At 44.2% G+C, this 20791-nt stretch overlaps 1 protein-coding gene and 1 non-coding gene across 2 annotated transcripts; both read left to right on the top strand.

Moving 5' to 3' along the window:
• Nucleotides 1-9556: 9556 nt before the first annotated feature.
• Nucleotides 9557-19896, top strand: pprc1 (PPARG related coactivator 1). The gene is made up of 14 exons (XM_050071895.1): nucleotides 9557-9678; nucleotides 11905-12000; nucleotides 12128-12277; nucleotides 12468-12548; nucleotides 12647-14657; nucleotides 15063-15116; nucleotides 16101-16161; nucleotides 16434-16501; nucleotides 16796-17495; nucleotides 17590-17790; nucleotides 17930-18008; nucleotides 18095-18216; nucleotides 18523-18674; nucleotides 19424-19896. The coding sequence occupies exons 1-14, from the start codon at nucleotides 9598-9600 to the stop codon at nucleotides 19522-19524; spliced, it is 3957 nt and encodes a 1318-aa protein (XP_049927852.1). The 5' UTR covers nucleotides 9557-9597; the 3' UTR covers nucleotides 19525-19896.
• On the top strand, nucleotides 18292-18431 carry LOC126407286 (small nucleolar RNA SNORA50). Its single transcript, XR_007571768.1, has one exon. It is a non-coding gene; the product is annotated as a small nucleolar RNA SNORA50 (small nucleolar RNA).
• Nucleotides 19897-20791: the final 895 nt, after the last annotated feature.

Genomic DNA, 20791 nt, shown 5'->3' with positions numbered 1-20791 from the left:
AAAGCAGGGCATGTACACAACAACTACACTCCTCTCTCTCTGTCAGAGGCAGGAAGTTGGCAGTGGTGCTCTAGCTGCATCATTAATAGGCATATTGCAACACAAGTGGGAGGGAAAATGAGAGAGGAGTGAAATAGGAAGAAAGAGCCTTTACATAATGTGAGACTGGAGTAAGTAATATGGACTGTGTGTGCATGTGTTGGTGGAGGGGAGAATACAGGAGGGAGGCAATTAGAGCAAAGGAGAGGAAAAGGAGAAAATGCACAAGGTGTGTGTGTGTGTGTGTGTGTGTGTGTGTGTTTGTGTGTGTGTGGCAGTGATGCATCGTCCATTTTTGCCCGGTGCTGCTGTGGGAGATAAACATACTCAGTAGGAGCCCAGAGGCAGAGGGTCATTACTGCCAAACAAACACACACGCAGACACACACTCACTCACTCACACACCCTGCCTGGTGTATGACAGATTTCCATCTCTCTTTCTGTCTCCCGCTCTCGCTCCTTCCGTCTGTTTTTCCGCTGCTGAGAGAAGACTGGTGTTAATCACTACAGACAGTATCGATTAAAAATGCAAAGCCCACCTGGAGCGCAGGGACACTGGAGACCCATGGGAGGCAGGAAGAGTGCGCATGTATGACGTGCACACGCTCACACCCAACAAGAGCTGCGTGTAAACAGTCTGACTCCGCCGCAGACTGTTTGCCCAGCAGCCCCTGCCTCCTTTTCTACTTTTCTCCAGCTTTTTAATCTTACTTCACTCTGTCAATTTAATCTCCTCACCCTGTTGATATTGCCTCGACCTTTTCTGCAGCTTGATGTGGCTCGATGTGATTTTGTTTCATTTCCTTTCCCTCCTCCACGTCTCTGGTTTCCCCTTCCCGTTCATCCCATAACTTCTCTCGGCTCGAGCGTGCCTGTTCTCCGAGCCAATAATCTCATAATCTCACACTTCACTACACAAACACACAAGCACATAACTGACTCCCATGAGCTGGATGTCTTTGTTGCTCATGTACCTGATCCTGTTGGATGGATAACAGACTGAGCGGCATCATTGAGCCACTGTGACTGAACGCAAGACAGAGTAAAAATAGAAAAACTTTAAAGACGATACAGTTTAACTAACTGCAATAAAATACATCAAGACTGCCAGTACAGACTTCGGCACAGTGTAGTACAGTGATTCCCACAAAAGGGTACTTGTACCCCAGGGGGTACTCTTGCAGTTGCCAGGGAGTACATGTAAAGACTGTACTGGCTCTACTTAATTGACAAAATAGAAATTCCAATTTCACCATTAAATATTTCCATATATTAAGGCAGCTGTACCACCTGAAGGTTACATGTTGCAATTGAAAATGCATGAAAACTAATTAGCAAGCATCAAGCAGAGAAGTCTGGCTAACAGATGGCTTAAAAGTAATAGATACATGGAATTAGATTGCTTAAAGTGTTTGATTAACGGTCTAAATCAATGGCTATACATGATGGGAAAATGCTGAAAAGCTAAAGTAATGAATAAATAGTTCAAGGAATGCGATAGATCAGTGTTCCTCAAATGGAGGTACGTATATTCCTGGGGGTACTTTTTAGTACTGCAGGGGATAGTCCAGTGTGTAGGATTTAGGGGCATCTATTATTAGAGATGTTATGTCATGTTCATAACTCTGTTTTCATTAGTTTATGATCACCTGAAATTAACAATCGCTGTATGTTTGTTACCTTAGAATGAGCCGTTCATGTTTACAGACAGAGCAGGTTCCCTCCCACGGAGTCTGCCATGTTGTTTCTACAGTAGCCCAGAAAGCACAAACCAAACACTGGCTCTACATAGGGCCATTCATGTTTTTGCATTTTTGCATTAGTGCCCCATGTTCTCCTACACACTTGGCATAAGGGGGAAGTTTCAGTTCCACAACCTCACCCCTAGATGCCACTAAATCCTACACACTAGACCTTTAAACTTTAATTCAAAAACTATCAGTCATGCTTAATTCCTAAAATAATTATATTACTATTGAAAGTATTGTATCAAAAAGACACAGTTCAATGCAACTACACTGCCACTGATCTAGTAATAGATTTGAAAGACTTGAAATGTAGCATTTAAGTGTTTTTCATTTACAAGGTTATTGTTAGTAAATCAGATACTGATGGCGCAGCGCTGTATTAAAGTTCTTTCTGTCAGCTTTTTTTTCCTAGTAAAAAAATGTTTGCATTGGTCACGTGGTACTTGGCTGAAAAAATATTTCAATGGGTTAAATTACTGAAAAAAGTTTGAGAGCTACTATGATAGATAGAGGTTGAAATTCTTATTAGAAAGTTATGGATAAATGGTCAAAATGGCCAAAAGTAATGGATAGCATCCACAATCCAAGTGGTGGTCTTCCACATGCAAACTTAACATTTGTTGAATTGTATGAAAAAATGTTGTAACAACATATTTTTCATATAACTAATGATGTTAAATAAATACCATCCATGTCAAATAATGACGGATGTTCCAAATAAGTGTCAGTGAAAGAGTACTCTGTCTTTGGTTCATCTGACAGGGCTGTGGGGGCACATCAAACCACTGATAGACTACTGTATCCATGTATCCTGAGCACTAAAGAAGCCCCCATGGGTGAGTTGAATCTAGTTGAACAAACCTCAGATCTCTGTTGTCTGTCACTCACAACCAATACACTAACAAAAGACAAACAACTGTCTCCACTGAAATGAAAGCTGACAGGCGCATTCCCCACACACCAGCGCACTGGCAGAAGCATCACAGTCAAATGTCATACACTGTGTCAGACACTGTTCTCAGGACTGAGACACAATGAACAACCCTGCGGGCCTCCTCTTCTTTTCCCCTTACTTGTCTTCTCCCCCTCTTTTCATTTCCACTTCACACACACACACACACACACACACACACACACACACACACACACACTTTTTGTTTCTGTTTCAACAAGGTCTGTCTCTCTCTGAGTCCTCTCATCTCTGCCTGCTATTCTGTCACCACTCGGTCCTTTGTGCACCCTGTGGGCCGCGATCTGCGGGTTTGACATTTACAGAAGATTCTGCTACTGTAAAATAGTGAACTCTGAACAAAGGCAGATATGAGAGATAGAGAGAGGCATCCCCAACACTGCAAGAGGGAGAAAAAGAAGAGATAAGAGTGAGAGAGAAGAAAAGGAGGAGGGGGGATGCGTGAATGTGATTTGGGAAATGGCTTCTGTTTCCAGGAGCGATTAGGCTTTGAAGCTGAGCACTTCACCACTGACTGCACTGTCAGGCATGCTCTCTCTTCCCTCTCTGCCTCTCACGCTCCTACTCTTGCAGATACAGAGATTCCCGCTCTGTCAACACATCCTCACATCGCTCAAAAAAAGCTCCCTGAGAATAATGAAGTTCCCCCTCTGTTCCCTCCGCTGTGGGAACACGCAGCAGCTCCATAACACTGTGTGACATACGGCAAAGTGCCTGCACACACAGACACACTGACTGCCTTGCTTGCTGAGGTATACACATACTCACACACGAAAACACTCTTAGTATGTTGTCCTCTGGCAGCAGATAAACACTTGCTCACATGCACTGACAACCATGTTTCTTCTTAAATCCCCAGCAAAATGTTTAAAAAGCTCCTGGTGGCACACGTGTTATCAGGTGAGTTCATGCCATTAATGCTTACCTCTCAGTCTTTTGTCTTGCAGCTGTTCTGCGCCCCCCCACCTTACCCCCCTCCTCTCCTTCTCTCTCACAGACAAACACTCTTAAACATCCTCCATCTCAACGCTTACCTTTGTCTTCCTCTTTCTCTTGCGCCCACACTCGCTGGAAAAAGTCCGCCCGGGTCAGCCACGCAGAGGTAACCAAGCTGCGCCAGCAGAGAGAGAGAGACTGTGATGAGCAGATGCAGATAGGAGACACAAATGGAGGGGGGGGGGATCTAGCAGTGTGCAAATTGGATGATGAGAAGGAAGGAAGGAGGGAAGGAAGGAAGGAAAGAGGAGGATGAGGGGAAAAGGGGGGGCGAGGGGGGGGGGGGGCTCTCAGCTGCACTGGTATGAATATGACGCAGAGGCAGCAGCCAGAGCCACTTCTCCTCTCCTCTCTCCTCTCCAGCCCCATCCCTCCATACCCAGCGAGAGAGAGAGGGGGAGAGAGGGCACTGTATCCATGGCAACGGCAGAGCAGCGGTAGGTAGCAGTTAAGGAGTGTGTTGGGGCACAGTGGCGTTCCTCTCTTTCTCTCTGTCTCTCTCGCACACAGACGAGCTCGTAAGTCTTCCGGCTCCCACAGATGCACACGGCCTCTGGTAGGAGAAGCAGAGGAAATATGAGCAGCAGTGGATACATTAGGACACGACTGGTAATGAGAAGCAGACAGGTTGGGCCAGTTGTGTCTCAGACAAGTGGGGGAACAGGCACCAAGGAAGCAAAAGTCAATACTGCTGTAACAGCAACAAACTGCCACCATCAAGTAATGGAATACTTTTGTGTTAAGAACTGATTGTAATGGTGCAGATTGCTTGAAACACTGCTAACACACTGATTTGAGACAGATAGGAAGTTTTTTACAACTTCCCCAAAACTAGGATCAAACTAAAAGCAAAAATTAAACTGTCTGTGTGTGAAACCAAGGCTGAAACAGGATTTTCAAGCACAACAACACAAGAAACAAGTATGCAACACGCTCTTCTAGACATCCGCTTCTTGTTCTGCCTGACACTCTGCTACAGTTGTGTCGCTGTCCAATAAATAACACGTATCTCCACTTTTGAATTTCTACGTGCTTTGATGGACACTTCTGACACCCAATGGAAATACGTGTTGAATAGATGATGTAATAAAATGTCTTTCCATTGGTCATTTGGATACCCAGCGCTAACAGTTGCTAGGGAATGTTATGGACACTCCATGCACTGTAGAAAGTCAAAATTGTCAAAAGTGGAGATACGTGTTTTTCATCAGACAGCGATGCTTTTGCCCAGTGTCACGCAAGTGTGTCTTCTTACACCCACTCTCTCATCAGGAGCAAGTTGGGGGTCACTGTCTCGCTCAAGGATACTTCAACATGTGGACACGAGGGCATAGGGATCAAACAGTTGTTGGTGAACTTACTAAACTAACAATATAAATAAATGCTATAAACCATGGCACATGTGACGGCTCCTCTGCTAAGTTCCTCTGTCTGGTTCCTCTGCTTGTGCTGTTTGCTTCCTGGGCAGCAGACTTTTAACAAGTGCAATCAGCGTCATGGGACACACCTGGGCCCAGTGTGCCCCATGCACAATCAGTCCTCGGCTGGCAGAACTCCTCACCAGGATGTCATTTAAGAAATGCAGTAAGGATCCATCCTGAAACTGTACGTACAGACATAAGCCAAAAATGGCGTGCCCCAAAAAATATTTGACAGTTTCTGCAATCAGGCTTCCACCTCACCATCTGCGTCGCCAATTTCCCGTCTCCAAAATGTTCGTAAGCATGGGTCAAAGTTTCTTCCACTAACTCTGTTTTTACAGATCACAACTTTTGCATGGGAAGTGGTGAACGCCTCTGTCAGGTCTTGTTTTGTGCGTACGCAATGTTATAAATGAGACCCCAGACCTTTTGCTTTGTTTCTTTCGTTTCCTTTTCCTTTGTTTTGACAGCGCAACACCCCCACAGCACATTTTCACTCATCTACTTGCTACATTACGTACTCTATAAATCACTTTATTTGTTAATTTACCTATGTGTCTCCCTCTTTTTGTCCAGCCCAAGAGGCAGGTTGTGACACACATAACTAAAAGGGTCTTGTTCCTCAGAGGAAATTCCCATTCTTTAACTGAAACGCAGCAAGGGACAAAATTGATCAGTGAGACTTATAATTGTCGCCTGAGGGATTCCTGGATCGACGCCAGAAAACATACAGCACACATATAAGACTACGCTGCAGCGGATCTGTGTGTGTGTTGTTTTGAGACAAGGATGCTTTCTGTCTAATTTAAGTTTATGAGTTTACTGAAGAGCTGTGCCGCAGCGAGGAAGCTGTTTAAAGAATGTAGAAAGATTGGAAAACTATACAAACAGCAAACATGGCAGTTTTATTCTTCACACAGCAGAGAATAAATGATGTCTGTAAAACAAAGACACAGACAACGTGGTACACCGCAATGGAAGACCACAGTGTGTGTGTGTGTGTGGCTGGGCTCACCTCTAATCCATGTCTGCCTGTGGGACACAGGGGATTGCCGATGGCTTTTCTGTGCCATGCAGTACCGATCCTAATGAGGAACACATCTTCCCCACTTTTGTATTTGACCCAATTTAATCCCCACCTCTGTGTTTCACAGCCTGACTTCCTGTTCAGTCCTCATACCATTCATTTATGTATTACACCCAGGAACAAAAAGACATCCATCATCTCCCCAGCACTGAGAGAAAACACATTTTTTCTCAGTGTGCTGTTTGGTTAGTCATCAGTGAGCGTTTTCATAGTGTTAATCCCCTCTGCAAAGTTCATTTTATATGTGGCTTCATCTAAAGTGTGTGTGTTAAACCATTGGCTCTAAACCAGAAAACAGAGTTTCACCAAAAATACAGCAACTCAAGGTATACTTACCTTTTCCCACAGCTTTAACCACATCTCAAAGCCTTCATCAGTTAATGTAGTTTGCTCATTTGTCTGTCTCTGTTCAAAACTGCTCTTTGTGATGGCTGTGAATGACCGCCTTGACCTTTCTCCAGCCGTCCAAAGACTCCTGGAAAACAGAGAATGTAATATTAAATTTCAGAACAAAATGTGCACCAAGAATAGAAAAATCAGCATCGTTCACAATCAAAGTGTGTTTCCATAAGCAGAATATCCTATATGACTCTTGCTGAACAGTGCCCACTGCAGTCACAAGTGACAATTACAACATAATGGTAAGTGCTAAAAAAAAAGAGACACACACACAGAGTCAGCTTTTACTTCTTATTAATTGAACTTATCATTCTCAAGAAGATTAATGTGTTATTTCTTAAAAGTAGTCCTGTTTGAGTATGACCTGGTATTTTTAGACGAGAAAAAATAAGTAGGATCCAATTGTGTGGTGTCATTTAACCCCCTGATGTACACAAATTTAATGCAAGAGCTCCGTCAAACTCACCCATCGTATAATTTTGACACAATGCAGAGAATGATACACAGACAGCAGAACATAATGTGAGACAAAAATAGTGCAAACATATTTTAAATTCCATGACTGTCACTGTGTGTAACCCAAACTTATGTGCAAAAGTATTGCTAAAAAGTTAACGGTCTGGCACGAAATACACCCCAATTAAAAGGGAAAACAATCTCCACACAAATGTTTTTGTCTCATCCAAATAACAACACAGAGAGCCCTCCAGTCCTGAAGAGCCCTCCTTACTTCCTTGTTTTCATGGTCATTGAAAGTACGAGCAATTAGTCTAAAACTGTGGGAGCAGAGATGCCAGACAGATGGAAAAGAACTAAGGAACTACAGATAGGCACGGCCAATTAACCTGCTCTCAAAATATATAACTTCCTCTAAACTTCTTTGTAGAATTTACACAAGTTACTTACTAGAATGTGTACTAAAGCACGACATGTAGATATAAAGAAAACACAGCCTGTGCATTAAAAAGTAACACAACAGCACAGGCTATAATAGTATTACTAGGGAGTAGTGTTTACACAGTGCATCATATTTTTTCTTATTGTCATACCTACCAAATATCACAGGTTTTCTGCACCTACACCAGAGTTAAGTCAACATACAGATAACCAAATAAGCATGGATGGATTACTTAACAGACCCACCAGGCACTAGCCCAGGGGCCTAAAGTGCCAGGAGCCCCCCTGGCCTTCATTGGCATACTGTCAAATCTCAAATTTGACCAAACGTATTGACCAGGTAGAGACTCAATATAACTACAAAGAGACACAAAAAGACAAAAAAAAACAACAACACAATTCAAAGGCACAAAAAATGACCACTGGGAGACACACACCTACAAAATAATTCATAAAAACTACTGGTACCCGTTTCGACCAAAATTGGCATGTGTACTTTGGGTTTAAAACAAAAAAAAGGTAAATACGCTTAAAATAGGCTATAGGCTTCTTTCCCATTGCCAGTGGACAAGAGCGGTGTACACGGCCTTGCAGCAGATGAGCATACCTTTCTGTGTGTGTGTGTGTTTTTTGTTGTTGTTGTTTTTAGTGTGTCACGTTGACTTCATGGACATGCTGGAGCACAGGTAAACAGTTGACAGCACTATGAGACAACAGCATGGAGAAAAGAAAACTTTAGGTGATTACTTATTTTTATCTCTTACTTAGTCTCTCTTTCAAACTCAGTGCAGACTAATTTAATGACGTTTGATCACTGCATAGGTAAAGACAAACAGTGTTTTGTGACAGCGCATAATCTTGCCAGTTAAGGACATTCACCCGGCTGTTGTGTTCCCATCAATGCCGATTGAGGCCGGACACGATAAATACCCGCGACTGCTGCAGAGTCATTTGACCTGGGTTTGAATGCCAATTAAAACCATTCCCATTGCATTAAAAAGCCAAATGTCAGCAGGTGTAAGTGGGTTTTTCATGCTGTGGGAAAGGCTCTTAAGAGACGCAAAAACACCACAGTCTGTTTGTCTTGCTCCTGTGTAGGAGAGGTGATGGGGCCCTTTGCATATCTGTGCCCAGGGGCCCACTACCTCATAGTCCACCCATGCAAACAAGTCTCAACAAATATTTAGCAATTGAAGGAGGGAGTGCTGCTTTGCATTAGTTGTTTCTATTGTTCTGATCACTCAGTGTATTGTTACAGAACAACCATAACGATCCCATGATTAGTTTCTCAAAAACTTATATGCAAAATATCATATGCTACAGACAATATTAAATGCTGCATATAATCCACACCTAGACTACGCTAAATGGATGTTATAGAAGGCCTATTTCTGCATATGACAGATTAGTTGCACAGAGTGTAATATGACATGCCCACCAACCTTCAACATTAGATGGTGTACTTAACATGACTTGAATTCAGATTAGGGCTGCAAGTAGCAAATATTTTCATAATCAATTACTCTATTTAGTGGGGTGTTTTTTTACTGATTAGGTTAAAGGACGTCTTCAAACGTGTTTTGTCCAACTAACGGTATACAACCTCAAATTATGACAATATGAAACAGAGAAAATCAGCAAATCATCACATTTGAGAAGCTGGAGCCAAGAAATATGTGGCATTTTGATTAATCTCATACTGTAACTAACCCACCTGCATGTTACTTGATAGTTTGCATCCTGTTGTTGTTGACTAAATTAATAAACAAAAATAAAACAGTCTATATTGGTGTGCATTTTGGTCCTCTTCACTTTGCAGCAACAGCTACAACAAAGTATCATTAACTTATAGTTGTCTTCAATTGAACTACAAGGAGACGTGCTCACGTGACGGTACCCCCTGACCCCACGGGCGTCACTTTGCGTCATTTTGCCGGGAATGTTGGACCACGTGTCTCCTGCCGGCGTGCTCGTTCCTCTGCTGTGCGATTCATTACTTTTCATTCGGAAACGAGACGGGGCAGGGAGTGGACTTGCAAGATGGCGGCGCGGTGGGGAGCAGGCGAGGAGACTTTAACTGCGTGCAATATGGAGTTTTTCCCCATGGATACACTAGACGAGGTAAAGAATATGTCCTTTATTTTATTTCCTATCATGTAACACCACTGTTACGAGTTAGGTGTGTGTTTTTAGGAGCGGGACAGAGCGTGTTGTGTGTACGCGCTGTACACTGCGCATGGAAAAGTGACACGTGGATGGCACCGTAGTATCACTAGTAAAACTTATTTTAGCAAGTACTCACGTTTTGTGGTGGTTGCAACTAGATATTTCTTTGGTGTATTTATTGAATTATACATGTCATTTAATTATAAATATGGTGGTGTTTTATAGCTGTATGTTAATGCTAGCTTGTGAGTCAGTAGCTTTGCCGGCCGGTTAGTGAACGACGCAGGTGTCCTCCCTTATTATACACACAGTGCTTTGAACAAATGAAGTGACAGCTGTGTATTTTTACAGGTAATCAGCCTGGCTTGTGCACCCTGTGTGTAATCAGTAGCAGAAAAACGCGTTTAAGCTCCATCAATGTGCAAAAGTACTCTGTGTACTGCTCATCCATTGATTCACACACACGTGGTAACACACTGCAAAATGCTAGTCTGCTAGCTCCATCATCTCTGCAGCATTGGTGTGTACTGATTTTTATAGCTTGATAGTGGTTTAGGTGCTGTGTGTTAACTCTGCCATGGTGTAGTTTATATTATAGGCTCCATGCCAGCACGTTGCAGTAATGTGTCATCAACTCTGATGATGCACAGTGATGAAGCTCTTTTATATTAAGACAGTGGCTGCAGTGGGTACAGACCCAAACGCCTGTGTGGTTATTCACTGTGATACTGCAGCAGCAACGCCGGTTTTCATTCAAAAACCTGTGTGTATATCCACATGTGGTTGAGTCGTGGTGGATCACATGTTGGCGTCCTTCACACATGCGCAGCAGACACCGTCAATTCAATCCCTACACACACATGTCCAAACAGTTTATAAATACATGCTTGGTGTTTTTTAAACCATTAAATATAAAGTACTTACTCAAATGTTACCTATGATTTAAAATAAATTGAAATATAAGTCAGGAGCAGACATGAGGACCCTGCTCGTGTTTGTTGTAGTGGAACACGTGGGCGAGGCAGCCTCCCTTTGGACGGGGTGAGGCGAGGATCAAACATGTCTGCGCACTGTGTGTGCATGTGTAGACAGCAACACGTGGGTCACTGTAAGAGACTGCTGTGTTTTTTAGATCAAAGTGCATAATGTTATCACGTATATTTACTCGTATAGGGACACATGTGTGCTGGGCTGAGTGCAGTTATGTATATGATTTAAGTTTAAAGAGTTGTTACACACTAAGTGAGCCTGCAGTCACATGAGAGCTTGCACATTTCAGATGAGTTTCATCTTCATTTTTGTAAGCTTGTTTTTAAAATGTTTTGGTTTCAGAAAGCCAATCACTGACATATATTCTGAGGATATCCAGTGATTAGGCCTTTCTAAACAGGATTTCATTAAGCACCAAGAATGATACTTAACACTGATCTGACTTTGCAGGTTTCCACATTATTTTTAGGACACACTGATTTTAAGGCGGAGCGTTCCGACAAATATATGTTTGGTATTTTGATATCTGCTCGCAAGAAATATTTTGTTTTCCTCCTCCTCAAGCTGAAACAAACGTGTCCTCTCTTGATTGCAGAGGTTTCTTTTTCTGACTCTCATTTTCACATGCCTCATGTGAGCTCAGACTTGAACTTGTTTAACAACATTTTCTGTGAAAACGCTTTGGTCGGTTTGAAACTGAAAGTTAACTCTGCGTGAACAGATTTACACTGTACGACACTGGTTTTGTTTCACAGTTTATTTGTTGACGGAGAGCTCATTCCACTCCACTTATAATGGATATACAGCTCCCCCGTTCCTGTGGAACAGATCTGACTGAAGTCCCAGACCCCTAATTACACCCACATCTACAAACCTTCATTACAGTTTTAATAAAATGTTTCTGTCATAACAACATGTCAAACTTCCAAAAATTGCTTAATTTCATATTAAGTGAGCCATTTTAAATTGTTCCAATAACACCATCAGAAGTGGGTTTATTTAGTTCTTTTGATTTGGGCGCTCTGATGGTGTAAACATTTGTTTTCAGTAACAAGTGTTTGTCTCCACTTTGTAGTGTAATTAAAATGTTAGTGGTCATAATTATGTACTTGTGCATGGCTGCTCACAGATTTTTAGTTTTAGTTTTCACTCGTGCCAGAAAAAATCTGAAGTGTGTTTTTCCCCCTCTAGACTGATGGGCTGAGCTCTGCAGAAACTCTGGAGGCCCTTCAAAGCTGCTTAGACCCCTCTATTCTTTCGATCTTTGAGGACGCGCCAATAACAGAGGCAAGACATGCTCTGCATGGTTGGATTTAAGTGTTACAGTAGCACAAGAGAGATCTGTGGTGTTCAAGTGTTGTATAGTTGTTTGTTTATGCTCCCTGTTGACCTAATTTCCACGTGTTTTATTTAGACTAAAGGTTTAGACGAGGAGAGTGAAGCCACGCTGTTGACTGCCCTGACGGAGATCCTCGACAATGTGGACGATGAGACCCTGTCCCCGTTTGACACCCTGCCCGACTCAGACCTGCTGTCAGGTCAGAAGGGCAGGGAACACTCTCCGGTTAGTGCCCAGCTGTCATACATAACTCTCAAAGTGTCTCACAGATTCTTGTTCTCGGGGCAGAGAGAGTGAAAGGGGGCGAAAGGGCAACTTGCTGACCCCTGTGGTTCTAAACATATGCTATTATTTATGTTAGAGTCTACAAATCTAAAAGTGTTCATGATTATGCTTTTATCTTTTCCCTCTCTAGCTCAGGAGACTGCTGTGTCTGTCCCGTTCCCCTCCAGAAAAAGACACACTGTGTAGCACGAGAGCCTCATCGACTGGAAAGGTAGCTTTTCTCGCTCACAAGCAACGTGTATGTATGAACTTGAACTGCAGACACATTTCTGAACCTGTCGGGATATCTGTCTCCCTCTCTGCACTCAGAGCCTCCCCAGGATGCTGGCAGACTCTCTCCAGAGAAGCGATGGGGAGGAAGAGGAAGATGGCTCCCTCACTCTGAGCCCAGTGAGTCATGACTCATCTCCTGACAGTGACCTACACTGGGAAGGTCTGACCCTCCCGATTCCCATCACCTTTGAGGAAAAGGTGGAAGACGGTGTCTCGGTCAGCCTGGGGGACTTGGTCAGGCACATGCACCCATACTGTATGGCCATCTGTATGGAGAATGACGAGGGGGAACAGATGTTGCCCGAAGGAGGCATCTTACTTGAAGTTGTGGACCAGGGTGAAAATGGAGAACCCATCCTGGCCATCCCAGACATGGATCTCTCAGTCTCTCTGCCACTAGAAGAGCAGTCTTTAGAGAATGAGCAGAGAGTTTCAGACGAAGCAGAGGATGCGGTGTCTGATTGCTCAGAGCATATAGTCGTTGACGATGAAGATGAGACGGTCATCGAGGCTCCAGTGAAGGTTGCAGCCCCTGTGACACCAGACCTGAGTTCAGGTGTGAAAGATGAGATGATCATTGATGGACAGAAGGAGGAGATAAAAGAGAAAAGCCCCTCAAGGAGGAAAAAGAAAAAGAAAAGCAAGGAACAGTGCCAACCTGAACCTGTGGAGGGGAGGGTCCTCAGAAGTGGCACAATGCGAAAGATGGTGGAGGAGTCTCCCAAGAAGCCTGAGAGGTCGGTCAAAGAGGAGAAGAAACACAAAGTCCCAAAGGTTCCTGTTGCCTCAACTTCAGCTTCTTCCTCTGTGAAACCTAAGAAACTAAACCCATGCCAAACTGAAACACAAACAGAAATCACCACTACAGCACTGTTGCCTGAAGTCAATGTGCAAGCTGCCACATCTGTGTCACCCAAACAGGAAACAGCGCCCTTAAATGTTAGCCCAGAGGAGAATCAGCCGAGCTGTTCTCCTACAACTGTGAGCTCCCGACAGCCTGATGAAATGCCCAGACAGCCAGAGAAGCTGGAAGACTCATCAGCAGCTCCCTCTGCTGTTTTGCCCCCGGTGTCTTCAGAGAGCCCTGCAGCTGCTCCTAGTCCCGCAGCACCCCAGATGACACCACCTGTTGATGAAGCCCCCCCTGCTGCAGCCCCCGCAGAGCCGAAGACCAAATCACTCAGTCTAGCAGAGTACCGGCGGCTCAGACAGCAGAAGAAGCCCACTCCGGTGGAAAAACAAGACGACAACAGCACCAAGTGGCCCAGCCTCCCAGAGCTTCCCAAAGAGCTGCCCCCCATTCCCTGCCTGCCTGACCCCCGCCCCAAGGATCCTCGACGCCCTAACCCCCAGGCAGCGGAGGAGGTCAGACCTGCCTGGCAGCCAAGGGGGCCGTGTGCACCACCCACCCCTGAGGCGCTTTTGGTCCCACCGGCTTACATGGTTGCCTCATCCAACAAGGTTTCAGCTGCTAGTAATGTTCCTAAACCCCAGCAAACACCCGAAGCCTCCAAACCTTCTCTACCCGAAAAGCCCTCAGCTCCACCTGCAGTACCTTGTGTACCTCAGAGCTCTGGGTCTCCTGCCTCTTTAAAACCTGCCCCTCAGTGCGTGTCGCCAGCAGATGGGAAATCCTCTCCTGCACTTTCAGGAGTAGAGGGTGCAGTCGATGAAAGGCCCCAATCTCAGCCTGTATCTCCTAAGTCTGGGGAGCTCACTAAAGCCTGTCCTAAAACCACTACAGAGGCGATCAAACCCACCGCTGCTACTGTGTCTGCTCCCAGTGCTCCCCAGAAGACCACTGCTGTTTACCAGAAGGTGCCTGTGGTTGCTGCTCCTGTGTCCCTAAATAACCCGATCATATCTGATAGCAAGTCCACCAAACCCTCACCTAGTGGTACCCAGCTTTGTTCTTCTGCGGCTATCCATCCCTCAGACTCCCAGAGTCTAAAGGCCAAACCTATTGTACTTGAAACTAAAGAGAAGTCCACTACAGCAGTGAAGAGCCCCACGCAGGAGCTGATCGAGGCCTTCACCAGTGAGATAGGTGAGCTGACACTTGATTGCAAGACTTTTAGTTTTGTTCGTGAAATGCTGACTATGACCATTTTATTTCCTATTGATTGAAGACATTTTAGCTTTTTCTTGTGAACAAATGCATATCTAAACAAAGGATTGAGTGACATACTAGCAGCTGGTACTTATCTACAAAGCTTGTCAGAAAATTGCCTTGTCAGTGTGTCATCTCTGCTGCTCTGCAACTCTAGCCCGTACTTAATCTGCCCCACTGATTGGCTGATGTGCAGGAACCTCATATCAGAAATGATGTAGGAAAAGCTATGTTTGCTGTTAGTGCAGTAAAATAATACGCAGTGTCATTTGCACAGCTCTCTAACTACAAGACCATTCTCTATAATCATCCTGCACCTGTCTGTTTCTATCTTTCCTGTAGGTATTGAAGCTGCTGATCTGACCAGCTTGTTGGAGCAGTTTGAGGAAACCCAAGGTAATCCATAACCACTGAATCTTCTATGTCCACTGTGTATGAAAGGAATGCTCTCCACTTCCTGTTTGACAAGATGACACACTCCCAAAGTTTTTTAAGTCACACCTACATTCTGGCATAAGGGCTGTAGTACTGGCCAGTAGCTCAGTGTGTCACATAGTTTAGTACCACACTAAATGTAGTCAGAGTGTCAGTTTTCCTGGTTTCGCAATGGCGGGAAGTGGCAGACAACATTGCAGCACTATGTTTGGTTTGCAGTAGTGGGTTAAAGGATAGAAGGACTTCGACTGAAAGACTTCAAGGGATAGAAAATGCCCAATTGTGTCGTCAGTGAAGTTAGATGACCACTCTCGCATATTTCCGGCCAAACAGCACATACAAGAGCCACCTCTGAGTTTATAGTCCAGCAAAGGTGACCTATGGAACAAAGCTATTATCGGGCTGCTCATAAGGGCTGAAAGCTTATCTGAACCCCCGAGAGAAGGGTGTTTGACTTTCAAAGATTGCGGAGGACATCTGACTGTTCAAAATGGCAGGGTTTTCTACTGAAACATTCCCCTTTAAGAGATGGGTGCTGCGGGGGGCAGAGAAGCTGCTTTGTGCTCTTGTCTGCTCAGCTGCTGGAATTCTGCCCTGTCCGCAAATCCATTTAACTCTCACCCTGCTGTCTTTGTTTGGGCGGATGTACAAGCCCCAACCCTAACAAGGGGTTGGACTCTGTATGTGCCATTGCTCATGTCCCTGATCTTTTTTTTTTTTATTGAACCGTCACACTGTGAAGTTATTAGTAATGTAGCTGCTGACCATTTGCTCAACTCCCATGGGAAATGCACTGTGTACAAGTATTACGAGGGCAAAACACAGGATACACAACATTTACACCTGACATGCTGTGGAATCTTTATCTATACAATGTTGAATTGGTGTGTGCTGCTCTGTTGTGTTATACTTTGTGCTGATGCACTTATTTCCTTCTCTCTTCAGCCAAAGAGAAGCACTGTGTGCCGGAGGTCTCTGGTAGAGCAGCAGCTGTAGGAAACTCTAGGTGAGTTACCCTACAGCCGTAGAGCTGCTCTGTGTGGGTGATGGAGTCATGGTTTGATCGAAACCTGTTTGTGTGTGTGGAGATGACGCATACACAACTTTTGCCAAGACCTACCGCAAACCCCTCTTTTGTGTGACCACAGTGATGGTCTCCTGGTCTAAATTTGTGCAACCTGGCTTTTTTTTTTTTTGCTAGACTTGGCTGCACTCTAACCAAGAGGTGGCAGCGACATTAACTGTGATATGCTAACAGACTCTGTGCTCCGTTTACAGTGTTGAGTTGGCTCCAGAGAAAACAGTTGTGGAACGTGTGAGAGCCAATGACCTCTCAAGCACTGCAGGTAACTCAGCATTTTGACTTTGGCCTCAAGATGGAGTCCATTAAGTGAAATCATTGAAATAGCAACTTTTTGAAAAGATTTTAATCTTTTTATAAATGTGCAAATTAGAAGGGTTCTCATTTTACTCTGTCCTTAAATGGCTTCTGTGAGCTCAGTGCTTCCAGCAATAAAACAGCACAGTCAGTAGATAGGGTCATCTGATGTACTACATCATTATCAAATATTTGCCACCTTGCCGCAGATGACGAACTGCTCATGGGTTTAACCGTGGTGCACTCTTTCCCTCTGCTTCAGCTCTGACTCCTCCAGCCACTCCTCCCCACCAGATGTGGAAACCCCTGGCCCCTGTGGCCCTGCTGGGGAAGAGCAAGGCTGCCGAGTCCTCAAAGTCAAGCCCCTCCAAGGTTATCCAGATAGAGGCCCGGCCTCTGCCCTCAGTCAGGGGCCGCAGCAAACCCACTCCTGCTGCTCCCGACGTCGCCCCCGAGGTGGCATGCATGGACCATGACTATTGCCTCCCCAACAAAGGCACTTCCAATGACGAGCAAGGCAAGCGCTGGAATGTCAAACAACCATCTTTTATCACTATTAAACCCATCAAGCAACCTGCTACAACCACTACGCAGACACCCCCGTCTGCCCAGTCTACCACAAATGCAGTTACAATCAAAGCAGAGGAGTTCCCTCTGGATCACAGGACTGATGGCACAGAGAGAAGCTCTGTTCTGGAGACTCCCGATGCTTCACCTGCTCGACAGGAGACTGATGCCACTGATAAAGAAGGAAGCCCCAGGAGAGGGCACTTTGAGAGGTCCTACCGTCGACATGCTGCTTACCGCTCACCCAGCCCCAGATCTAGTCCCAAAGAGAGGTCTGGAGGCCGGTCTAGAAAAAGGAGATCCCATCATTCTCCCAGCCCTATGTCGAGTGGTTCAGAGTCAGACTCCCATTCCTCTAGATCTCGGTCTAGATCACGCTCTCCATCTAAGAAAAGGTGAGACTTGAGTTCTTGCTGCTTCTTGATTACCACTTTTGGGAGTTATGATTTCCCTTGTTCATCACTGGCACTCCTTCCTTTTCCTCTCTAGGTATCGTCACCGTCACTCTGAGAGTAGTTCCAGCTCCTCATCCCGTTCCTCCTCACGTTCCTCTCCCTCGGTGTCCCGCTCCCCTCCCAGGAGGAGGAGGTATTCGTATTCCTCCTCTCGTTCTGGCTCTTGGAGTTGCTCCAGGTCGCGGTCTAGATCCCCCCAGAGAAGAGAACAGTGGAGTAGAAGCAGATTGTGCAGGTGCAGTATATGAATCATGCTCATCTGGGTGGTGGTCATTATGTAGACGGGCCTATTATAGCTGTTTCAGTTGTGCATAACAAATACTTAACCAAAAGTATTTAAAAAAACACTAAAGGCTTCAATCTGTCTTTCTCAGTCCCTTAAGTGTGTCCCGCTATGGTCACGGTGCTAAGATGAATACAGAAGAGGTGAAGAGACGCAAAGAGAAAGCCATCGTAAGTTGATTTTACTCTGAGTATGTGGGTCTCTAAGCAAAATATCGTGATTATAAATCATCTGATCAGCTTCTTCCTTCTTTCAGGAGGAACGCCGGGTTGTTTACGTTGGTCGAATCCGAGGAACGATGACCCAGAAAGAACTTAAAGAGCGCTTCTGTATATTTGGCGAGATTGAGGACTGCACCCTGCACTTTAGAGACCATGGGTAAGGACACAAACGGCTTTTGTAATGAGATTACTTTACTGTTGACATTTTAATAAGGTTTATATTTTGAGCAAACTGCACTGTCTTTGAACCTTCTTGGTCCCATATGTGACCTCTTAGGCCAAGCTACAGTGCTAAAGCAAAATCAGGCTTGTTCATAACTGGAGCCTCCTGGCAACACCTCCAGGTTGCTCTTTTAAAAGCAAGTCACAGCTCAAAACAATGTACAAGACCTGTTATGACCTTCACCTGCCCTCTGGAAAACTTAAATGAATACAAACTGATGGTTTTTCTTATCCGTCACAGGGACAACTATGGCTTTGTGACTTATTACGACACCAAGCATGCTTTCACGGCCATCGAGAATGGAGGCAAGCTGCGCAAGCCAGATGAGCTGCCATTTGATCTGTGTTTTGGTGGAAGGAGACAATTCTGCAAGACCAACTATGCTGACCTTGGTACGGATAAATCAGCGGACACAACAAAAAGTGCCTGTAGCCCTCACCCAGAGTGCTGTTGGTCTATTTAAATAGTATTGATGTTGTTTGCAGAAGATTAGAGATATTGGCTGCAATTCATCCTGATACAGTGCACTCACCACAAGCTAAATGCAGCTGAGAGCCATTGTACTGTGTGAACTACAGCCAATAACTATTTGGAGGGATAATCACACTGCAGGAGGGAGACAAATTTTGAGCACACTGTCCTTTTAATGTGCTTTTTGCATGTTTAAATCATTAAAAGTCTGTTTAGAATTAGAGTATTGAACACTGGACTAAAGGTATTTAAGTTTCACACAAAAGTCACCACAAAGTGTAATTTGTGGCTTGTTAGCACGGTTGTAGGAACCACTGAAGAGATGCAGGCCACGTCCTCTGTATTGATTTTATGACTGTGGAGGTTTTATTGACCTGACCTGTTACAATGACATATTACGTGGCACACAAACTGCACACGATGGGTTTTTAAATGATCCTGAGGTTTGTTTTTAAGATGACAATGTAGGGAGATTAAAGGAATCTTTGAAGAGAGGCTTGTCAAAAAAATGTGATGGATTTTGCATGTGGGATTTGGACCCGTGACTTGCTCATTTTTTAAAAGTCCATGCTACAACTGTGGAGGGTCGCATCAGTCTTTTGAAATTGTGTAACCCAGTGCAGTATGTTCTGTAACGCAATGCTGACCCCATCTGTCCTTCTCTTTTCAGATTCGAGTAGAGAGTACGATCCATTGCCTGGGAAAGGCAAGTTTCATGCACTAGACTTTGACACTTTATTGAAGCAGGCCAAGCAGAATCAGAAGAGGTAACAGGAGGCCCGCAGCAGGAAGCAGCCGACACTTACCTCAGAGCCAACGGTTGGCTCCTCACCTGCAACACTGTCTTTACATTTTAGTTGTTGCATTAGTTTCGTTTGTTTTATTTTGTTTCTGCAAGCTAACACCTTCTATTGAAGTGAAGATTTGTAATGAAAGTAGGAAAAGAAAAAAAATGGAATAAGTAAAATAATTTTTTAAAAAGTTTTATTTAAATGTATAATCAGATTTGAATTGTATGGAGAGAATCATTTTTAAAAGGGGGAAGGTACGGAAAGGTGGAATGGAGCTCCCTGATGTCTGGGAGAGGTTGTAATACATTGAAATGTAGTACAAGCCTAAATTAAAAGAAATATGAACCTGAAATGCATTGTTTGTTTGTTTTTATTCCACGAGTCTGCATTGCTTTTGTCACTGTTTAGTCACATCTTCCTTAAAATACAGAAATGAGACTTCATTTGTCAGAGGGATACACCATTTTCACTCAAGACATTGTGACATGTCCCAAGAAAAGTATGGGTGTTAATAATAAAATAAAAAATGGGTGAATTCAGGTTTGCTGCTTTGGTGTCAGGGTCCTTGTGTAGACACTTTTCAAAACTTATTGACTGCAGAAAAAGCAAAGGTGAAACTAATTCTGTTAATAACTGCTGTTCGATTAAGTATCCAGTGAGCCAGCGTGCAAATTACCAGACCCCTAAAACTATCTCACCTTAAAGGAATGCACTTGTTAATTCCATTAATGAAACCTGTGTTTTCCTGTCATGACATGCCAAAATATCTGAAAAGGCTCTAATTTGCTCACCATCACGCTGTCATGGCTTACTGGGACACTCAAACTAGAACAGAGCCATCTGTGGTGTTATTAGGAACATCTGTAATTGTCCTAATACGACAAATTAAAAATGTCTGCTGTGAAAAAGGCACACACAGAATAAAGGGCCTCTCACAGTGAGTGCACTGGCTTTCATTAATCAGTGCACATTTAGCTTCCTTTGGGGAGTTACTCGCTGTTTTAGAAGTTCTGGGTAATCATGCCAGAGTATAATTGGATATATGCTGGTGATTTAGAACAAAGCATGTGTGTGTTTTGCTGACACAGGATACACAAGCTTAGCTCATAACAGATGAGCAGCACCTCCCCTTTGAATGTGGTGTTGGAGCTCAGCGGCATTCCTTATATGGACTGGAATCTCAAGATGGTAGAAAGCTGTTGAGATATTCAACGCAAGCAGTGAAAAGAGCGACTTGTGCTGCAAGT

This window comes from Epinephelus moara, chromosome 19 (assembly GCF_006386435.1).
Source record: "Epinephelus moara isolate mb chromosome 19, YSFRI_EMoa_1.0, whole genome shotgun sequence".
NCBI lineage: Eukaryota > Metazoa > Chordata > Actinopteri > Perciformes > Serranidae > Epinephelus > Epinephelus moara.
Note: the sequence above shows the minus strand (reverse complement) of the source record. Positions and strands in the feature narration are given on the sequence as shown.

Coding starts and splice junctions, on each gene's coding strand:
- pprc1 (XM_050071895.1), top strand. CDS start 9,598: ATGGCGGCGCGGTGGGGAGCAGGCGAGGAGACTTTAACTGCGTGCAAT. Junction 9,679..11,904: donor CCATGGATACACTAGACGAG/GTAAAGAATATG, acceptor TTCCCCCTCTAG/ACTGATGGGCTGAGCTCTGC. Junction 14,658..15,062: donor GGCCTTCACCAGTGAGATAG/GTGAGCTGACAC, acceptor TCTTTCCTGTAG/GTATTGAAGCTGCTGATCTG.